The 9,318-nt window shown below is 45.0% G+C and overlaps 1 protein-coding gene across 1 annotated transcript in view; it reads right to left on the bottom strand.

The window, feature by feature from the left end:
* Positions 1-3,264: 3,264 nt before the first annotated feature.
* The window catches only part of LOC111144662 (chromosome unknown C10orf53 homolog), a 10,501-nt gene continuing 4,447 nt past the window's right edge, over positions 3,265-9,318 (bottom strand). Inside the window, exons 2-3 of the mRNA XM_022499056.1 lie at positions 4,197-4,316; positions 3,265-3,505 (exon numbers count right to left, since the gene is read on the bottom strand). Coding sequence (XP_022354764.1) covers positions 3,441-3,505; positions 4,197-4,316 — 185 coding nt within the window. The 3' untranslated portion in view covers positions 3,265-3,440. The remainder of the gene's footprint in view (positions 3,506-4,196; positions 4,317-9,318) is intronic.

Genomic DNA, 9,318 nt, shown 5'->3' with positions numbered 1-9,318 from the left:
CCCCCATGAAGGAGAATTCAGGACTCTCTTCCTTTCAGGACATCAGCTCCCCGCCAGGACTGAAGTGTATAACCAAATAACCATAGATTGACTCTTTTCCTTGAAATGTTCAGACGATTTGGGAAGGACATTTCTCTAGGCTTTATGACAGCCACCTGGGCCAGTGTTTGCTTGCCTTTCACCTGGATTTGGTCACCCGTGTATTTCTCCCGGAAGCACGTTCCCCATAGGGTGTCCACACGTCCCGCGAGATTTTCTCCCCCAAAGCATGGGGGATTTGTGCATCAAACCCCAGTATTCCTTCGGGGTAGGTGTTTGTGGGAGGAGACTTTGCTAACAAGGGTGTGCAGGGTCCTATGGGTGCCCCCCTCCCCCATACTCACTGCTCAAGTGTCCTGGCAGCTCACCTTGGGAACTGATTTTTCACACAGTTCTATTCGATAAGTACTTGTCCCGTATTGTTTGTCAAGGTTTTAAGGGTGAAACCATCAAGAGAGCGGGGATAGCCAGCCAGGCCCCCAGGCAGCAAGGCCAGGGAGGCTCCTAGAAACTTCATTCTTTTTGCATTTTAAAACTAGAAGAAACAGGCTTAGAGAGTCTGAATTTCACTTCAAATAGCTAATGAGTTAGAGGGTATGTTTCTAATTTTATTAGAAGATAGGAAAGATGACCCCTCTAAAGAGATACTTTCTTTCCACATTCTCATGCCACACAATGAAATTGATCTGGCATCTTAATAAACTTAAAATATGAGTTAATTAAGTGACATTTTAAAAGCATTAAAAGGCACCTGGATGTCTAGCTTGTTGAAGCACAGAGGGCTTTTGCCTTCAATCAGGAGCAGGCCATGTTTCCTGTTTCTTTGCAAGGAGACAGATGTTCAAGAAGACATAAGACAGAGGATGATGAAGAAGCATTTGGGCACATTTCTTTGACTGAAAAATGATTACATTTCCAAAGAGAAAGCTCTGCTTAATCAATGACAGAAAAGGGCTACGTTATATGGACAGATGACCTCTATATCAAATTCTTGATTTTTAAAAAAGATCCTATTTATTTATTTGATAGAGAGAGAGATCACAAGTAGGCAGAGAGGAAGGCAGAGAGAGAGAAGGGGAAGCAGGCTCCCCGCTGAGCAGAGAGCCTGATGCAGGACTCGATCCCAGGACCCCAAGACCATGACCCAAACCGAAGGCAGAGGCCCAACCCACTGAGCCACCCAGGTGCCCCTCAAATTCTTGATTTTTTATTTATTTGAGAGAGAGAGAGAGAGGAAGAGAAGGAGCTGGAAGGAGGAGCAGGGGTAGAGAGAGAAGCACACTCCCCACTGAGCAGGGAGCCTGACCCAGGGCCCCTGAGATCAAGACCTGAGTTGGGTTGGGGCGTGACAGGGGAGGGCAATGCCGCTGCCTGATGGAACTCTTGCTCAACACGGGCTGCAGAGCCCGAGAAGGGGCCACAGTCCTTGGAGCTGAAGTTACTGCATCGAATGCACATGGGAAAGCTTGCAATTTTATTTCTTAGCAGAAAAAGTTATGGCAATGAAAGTAGGAATCATTGTTCAAGGAGGAAGAATTTCCTGATTCATGATAGAATGCTTAGACAATGGACACCTGGGTGGCTCAGTTGGTTAAGCGTCTGCTCAGGTCATGATCCCAGAGTCCTGGGATCAAATCCCGCATCGGGCTCCCTGCTCAGCGGAAGCCTGCTTCTCCCCCTGCTGCTCCCCCTGTTTGTGCTCTCTCTCCCTCTCTCTCTCTCTCTCTCTCTGACAAGTAAATAAATAAAATCTTTTTAAAAAATGAAGAATGCTTGGGTAAGTGTTTTAATCACACAGGAAGGGGTCAACACAAAATATTAAGTTAAAAAAAGATACATAATTGGGTACATACGATGTGATCCGAAATTAGTGAAATCAGTTTCTCTATACATCTATCTGTTAATAATCAGCCATAAATAAAAGAAACCCAAGTTGAAATATGACAAAACGTTATTAAATTTTTATTTTATCCTCACCTGTATTTTTCCATTTTACTATAATGGAAATGTATTTCTCGTGGAGTAAAATGTTCCTATGAAAGCAGAATGCTACGTCTATAATAACTTAAACTGGTCGTTGAGAAAGAGGGACTATATCGAAGGTAACTGGCACCAGACACCAGGAAGAAAGTTTTTAGCCTCAGGTTCTCAGTGAGGATGATTAAATATTTCCAGAGCCCGAAGTGATGGTAATCTCTGAATGAAACCTGGTAAGTGAAGCTTGGGCTGAAAATGAAACTTACATCCCCCATCTCCTCACATGCGAGAGAGAACTTGCCCAAGTGGTTTCATCACCCAGATGCCTTTGAAGTTCTGGGTTGCAGGGGCTTGAGGCCACTGGGAGGGATGGAAAGCAGGGCTCCCGGGGTGCCAGGAAGCCACAGGGAGCCTGGTAGCTGCCTGGGGGTGGGGGTTGGGTTGCATTCTGAGCCAGCCAATGGCCTGTGGAAGCCTGAAAGCTCTTCTCTTTCACCAGGGTGTCCCGAGTCTTCTGTGAAGGAACCCTCTTTCTCCTAGTTCTCCTCCAAGGTGTGATGCTTTTTTACCATGACCTCACATTTAATGTCATCAGATCAATATCTGCATTTCTCTATAGCTGCAAACGTGGGCTACAGTTGGGTGTCTGGGACCTGAAAGTACAAAGAACATCCTGTAGGCAAGGCTAGTTTCTACACTGACTGTAACTAAAATCCTTCCTTAACTCTGCAGGGCTGTGTTTTTCCCCAGATGGACAAGGAGCCACATGACCCTTCTGCCCTGTGCTCTTCTGGGCCCTCTCCAGAGCTGCTCGTTGGACTGGTGAATGCAAAAGAAGCCAGATAATTTTCTTGTTCTAAAGAATAACTGATGATTTGACTTCAGGTACTCATATATGAACGTTTAAAATATGATTGCCTTGGGACCAAGAAATCAGTCTGCAGAAATGGCTGGGTTTCCAAATACCGACATTTACTTTTGGTTCAGATTTTCAGGAGCCCCAGTTCTCCCTCCCTGCTCCCCTTTCCGCCCAATCTTTAATTTCACCTGTTCCTAGCTCTTTACTCACTATAGAATGGAATCTTAGATGCTTCTGGCAAACTCTGTGTTATTAGGATGGGATGGCGTTTTGTTATTAGGCTGCATTTTATTATTTCCTTCAGCTCAATGTGGACCCGATTGATATTGAAGGGCCCTCCCTGTGGGTTGAGACTGAAAGATGCTGCAAATGATGTTTTATTATTTTTGTGGGCCCTGCTTCCTTGCAACCAGGTGAGGGACCCTGTGCGGGGCTGGCTGAAGGACAGGCTAGCCTTACCTGGGATTGCGAGAGCCTTCAAAGGCTCGGACTGCTTTTTTGCTGCACAGAAGGGCCAGAGGTAGCTGCTGTTCTCTTGACTTCAGAGCCCGTTCAGACGAGGAGATCAGTAGGCATTTAGGACAGCTATCCTGGCCTCTTCACACAGAGGGTCTAGTTTGCCATCACCTCCTGGGGAAATAGATGCAATTTTCTTTTGGCCAGTTTTCTATACGATGTCATGTCATAGAAGACACGGCTTCCACTAGAGGTCACGTCTCAAAGTACACAGGCACGTCAATTGTTAACTAGCCTTTAACAGAGTATGAGGGGATTGCACAAGCTTTTATTTCTGAGCAGAGTGTAGGATGCGTGATGCCAGCCTGCCTGGCGGGAAGCTCTCCAGGGCCAAGAGGTCCCTAGAACCTCACTAATAATGCCATGCACGGCTGGCGTACGGACTCTCATTTTCTTAGCAAGCCTGGGTAGAAGAGTCAAATGGAACAGAAACTGTTTTGGAGGCAAATCATAATAAAACACACATTGTTAAAACGTGAAAAGAAAAAGAAAGAAAAAGAAAACCCCAAAACCTCTTACCCCTAAATTCCCATTTGAAATCTAGCGCTAACATTTCATTTTTCTTTCTGTCCCTCCTTTGTTTCCAGGGTTCTGGGAAGAAGCCCAGGGCATCGAGCACTTATCTCTGTGTCCTTTAGGATGTGCTCATACACGTAACATAGAACACAGGGTTTTGAGTAAGAATTTAGGACGCAGAAAAAAACCCAACTTGAATCTGGGCATAACCACAGGCCACTTGCACTTCAAATCAAGCACGCTTCCGGGAAGGCAAAGTGCTGGCTGGGAGCAGTGCTGAAGGACCTACCAAACTCCAAGTCTTGGATGTTACAGTGGAAGACAATTTCTTCGTTCACCATGAGTTCCACCACATTCCAGTCTTCTATCTTCTCTAGGATGACCTTGTGTCCATCTCTGGTCAACACAGCTGCAAAAGATGGAGAGGGGTGTGAGTGACATGGGGACAAGCTTTAGATTAACCTGGTATGCAGCTGTCCTCATGGATGGCAGCAGCTGGCTTGTTCTCCAGCTGCTCCTGGCTTAACTCAGCTGTGCTGGTGGGTACCCAGCTGGTGCTGGCCCAGGTATGCCCTCACCTTTGCTGGGAAGTGCAGCCATGGACCTGAGCAGTTCAGGGGTCAGTCACAATTTGCCCCAGACCCATAGGGTGCATGAAGATATGAGATGTCTCTAGGAAGGGTTTTTAAACTTTTCTTATAGAGATGATACTCAGTGTTGGAGGGGATGTGGGGAATCAGGTGACCTCTTATCCTGCAGGTGGAAATATAAACTGGTGACCTTTCTGGAGGAAATTTGGCAGTACATGTCAAAAGCCTCAAAAGCCTCAAGAAAATGTGGAATGACAGAATGAATTAAACTCTGGCCTGGGAAATTGCACTTATAGGAAAGCTTCCTCAGGAAAAAAAAACAAGAAATTCAGGCAGACTTTTGTAGCAAGATGTTCCTTTCTGCAGCATTACAATAGAAAATACTTTGAATAACCTACTGTCCTAATCAGAAGAAGATGGTCAAGCAGGTCCCTATGATGAGATCTTATTCAAACACTTCAAAAGATGTTTATGAATTTTTTAAATAGCAAGAAAAATATTTCTGACATAGGTAAACAATCAGGATATATATATATATATATATATATATATATAGGTATATATATATACACACACACATATATATAGTATCTATGAAAATGTATATTCAATACTAATTAAAATATGTATATGTAATAGGAAAAGAAATACCCAGTGGGTATATCTCTTTGGTAATAGTATGTGAAACCTCTTTCTCTTTATTCTTTCAGCATTTTCCAGATTTTCTTTAATAATAAGAAACAAAATGCCCTTTTTATTTTTTAAGTTAATGAGCTAAATTTTGGAAGCTGCTTCTGGTTATCACTTCCCTAGAGATCAGCTGTGGAACAGTTTTAGGTCTCGCCTCCATTGTGGAAATCCAAGAATATATGCATTTAGGAGAAATGATGTTCATTGACCATCACGGAGTTCTGTTTTCTCTAACACGGCTCTCCTCAGTTTTCTTAATATGTTCATCCCATAACCTTGGTGGTAGAGTCAGTGGGCTAAGCCGCCATCTTTGGTGGTCTTCATACATTGGCGAGGATTTTGGTTAGGACGAGAAGAGGAATCAGAGGAAGAGTCTTTTTTTTTTTAAAGTCTTAGAATCTCAATCCGTCTTACATGCAGAAAAGCAGACAGTTACGTCAGTTAATTGCATTTAATTACAGAGACAATTGCTGTTTCCAAATGTTGGCATGTCCACTTCTTCATCTTTCAATCAGTTCAAGAACATCCAACCCCAACTGTGAACATTTTAATTGCGTGATTTTAATTTCACTTCTGGAAAGGAACTTCAGAGAGTAACTCAGTGAGGATCTCCATTAACAAGATCGCTCTCCTCAGGCCCCCAAGTGGTGGCCCTAATTGACCCGGCATCAGATAACACCTCTTTCTACAGAACACCAGCATCTTTTTCTCTGGCATATTTATGTTATTGTATCCTATTTCAGTGTCCTGTCTTAAATGTCTTTGGAGGAAGGCACTCAGCTTGGACCAACGACTTGTTTAAATGAAGTGGTCCATGCAGTTTGGGATGGCCATTAGATCTGGGGACCAGACACTCTCCCAGCAGCACCCTCTCAGGAGTGGGGACGTGCAGCCCTAGAGGAAAAAGCTGCAAGGGAGTAGGTCGGAGGCCATTTGGCCTCCAGGACCTTGGCTTTGCATTGTCAGAAGATGCTCTTGGGAAATGGACTTCAACTTGATGGGAAGAAATCAGGAACACATCAGCTTCTCCACTCCTACCCGATCTCCACTCCACAACACCCGACAAGGTGTTGCCTCTATCCTACTTACACACAACACCCACTCCCTAAGGCCTGGGGGTTCTGGAGAGGAGGCGGCACAGGTTCTGTGGGGATCTGCCCACTGTGATTGCAGTAGAAGTGTGGAGGGGCTCTGCAGGAGGAGCCCCTGAGGAGGTGTGCAACCGGCAGCCCACCACGGTGCTTTCCTTTCTCACAGGGCAGGGCCCCATCTGACTGAGTCTCATGGAGATTCTGGGGTTTGGGGTTTGCTTTATGAGAACAGCAGGACTCTTTCATGGCAGAGTGTCTCCTAAGAGACAGGATCGGATGCACCAAATGACCTACCCTGTGCAAGTCAGTGGTGCCAAATAATGGCACCTGAGCCATGAAGCCCAACAGGAAGAAATCTTCTGAAGAGAATATATCGCCCTTCACGTCACCTTCTATATGGTTCACAAAGCGTGGGCTCTCGGGGCCTTTAAGGGTACACGTCTCGCTCACTGACCCTGACCATAATCTCCCCATCTCCCAAGCCCACCAGGTGCCCGATGTTAGAACAGCTTGTTAAATAAACACGCTTGGCGTAATGGTGCTGGGTACCTCCAATGACTCTTTCGGGCACTGAGCGACCTAAGTCTGCTTCTTATGAAAGCGATGAACCACCTCGGATTCCACATCATACATTTCACCCTCAGGATGCCTGCCCCTTCTCATCCGTCCACGATGGGCTGAGCCCAGCTGCAGGGTGGTCAGCGCAGGCTTAAGGGATCAAACTTGGAGAAGCACCAGAATCCCCGCAGCTCACCCAAATGCCACCTCACTACATGGAGGCCCCATTTTTTCCTACGAGCTGCTATGGGGTTGTCTATTCAAAGAAAGGTCAGATAAATATACTCCATGCAACAAAGTATTTCCAAAGGCAGTGGCTAAACTCCAGCATAAATCAACCAGAAGCTGTAAGGCCACCCGCAGAACGCCTGCCTCTTTGAAGTGGCACCTCATTCTTCAAGGGGGATCTGGGTAAAGGGACACGGAAAAGCCTTCCTCTTCTCAGCGCTGGCGGAATTGTGCACCATCTGGGAGTGATTGAAACACAGCTAGTTAGGAAGTCACAGCCAACAGACAGGCATCTCCCCCTCCTCCACTCGGCACAGTTGCAAGGCTGATGACCATTACTGTGTGCAGCTTGTGTGGAGCTAGGGATGCGAGAATGGCACAGAGAGCATCTTAGCTGAATAAGGGAGGATCCTAGCTTTCTGGGTCAGTTTCAATTCCTTCTCGTTCCTTTCAGCAGGTCGTTTGGCAGACTTCATTTGGGACAACAGACAAGGAGCAACGATGGCCGGAGAATTACTTTGGACTTGTTAAGCATTAGATAGCTTAATTTCATCAATATTGAGGCCACAGTAGAGACACTTTTGCTGAACTATTAGAATTTGTGGGTAATAAGGAATGAACAAAAATGTTCAGATTTCTTTTTTTAAATTATTTATTTATTTATTTTAAAATTTTTTATTTTTTATAAACATATAATTTTTATCCCGAGGGGTACAGGTCTGTGAATCACCAGGTTTACACACTTCACAGCACTCACCATAGCACATACCCTCCCCAATGTCCATAACCCCACCCCCCTCTCCCAACCCCCCTCCCCCCAGCAACCCTTAGTTTGTTTTGTGAGATTAAGAGTCACTTATGGTTTGTCTCCCTCCCAATCCCATCTTGTTTCATTTATTCTTCTCCTACCCCCTTAACCCCCCCTCCATGTTGCATCTCCACTTCCTCATATCAGGGAGATCATATGATAGTTGTCTTTCTTAAGGCAGGAAAGTGAGTGCAGGAAAGATCAGGCATATCTCCAAAGCCAGCAGGGCTTCGGGACATGCTAAAGGGCTATGATTTTCAAAGAAATGTACAGAATTCAGATGCAGATTTTACAGAGGAGGACCTGTGCTTGGTCTGATGTTAGTATTGACTCTAAAGTGGTGGAGGGAGTGGGGGATGGGAGGGTGGGGAGCAGACCCTTCCTGTTTTGCTTCTGTTAGCACCCTGGCATTTGTCACCAGCCCTCAGGAAATGTTGGCTGCTGGCATTATACAAATTATCATTCAGAATACACAAACTAACTTTAAAAATCAACCACCTGCGGGTAGCCTGAAATATTCTTCTCCTTTAACCATAAAAATTCTCCCCTTGATCTTCTTGAGATATTCCTTCCCCTCCCCTGCTGTGGGAAGAGCTGTTTGTGCTCTTGGCTTCCTCATCTCTCCCTGCTTTCCTACCTCCTGCAGATGGAGGCTTCAGCCCATCTTCTCTTGACCCTGTGGTCTCAGAGGTGGGGAGCCATCAGCACACTCCAGGGCTCACTCAGTTCTCCCCGCCCCTCTTAGCAGATGGCCGTTCTCACTTATCTCCTTACTTACTTCTTTAAAATACTTTTTGGGGCACCTGGGTGGTTCCATTGGTAAAGCGTCTGCTTTCAGCTCAGGTCATGATCTTGGGGTCCTGGGATCAAGCCCCACATGGGGCTCCCTCCTCAGCAAAGGGTTTGCTTTCCCTCTGCCACCTGCCCACCTCATGCTAGTTCTCTCTCTCTTGCAAAAATAAAGAACATCTTAAATAAATAAATAAATAAATAAATAAATAAAATGTTTTGCTGGTTAAAAAAAAAAACCCAAACTATTTTAAACTCTAAAATTTTGTCAGCTTATAGATGTAATACAGGAGCACAATTTTTTTAAAAACCTTGAAATTATGGGACAAAACTGTTAAATCACCCATATTCATCCCTCTCCCCACTCTGTCATTTTCAGTGGAAATGGGATCACAGTGTGGGTGGAATTCAGGAACACACGTCATTCCCTCACTGCTGTGTCGGGTTATCCAGCCCTATTGATATACACGGATCAGCTGCAGAGCATTTCATGGGATGGATAGACTATAATCTCCTCAAGCCAGTCCTTTGTCCGCTTGTTCTCAAATCTTCACTATCAGCAAGAACACTGCAGAAAACATTCCTGGGCATGCCTCTGTGTACATGTACATATATATATATATATATATATATATATATATATATATATGTAAAAAT

The sequence above is a fragment of the Enhydra lutris genome, unplaced genomic scaffold, assembly GCF_002288905.1.
Source record: "Enhydra lutris kenyoni isolate GAN:26980312 unplaced genomic scaffold, ASM228890v2 scaffoldscaffold12, whole genome shotgun sequence".
Lineage (NCBI taxonomy): Eukaryota > Metazoa > Chordata > Mammalia > Carnivora > Mustelidae > Enhydra > Enhydra lutris.
The sequence above is the reverse complement of the archived record's forward strand: the minus strand, read 5'-3'. Positions and strand labels throughout refer to the sequence as shown.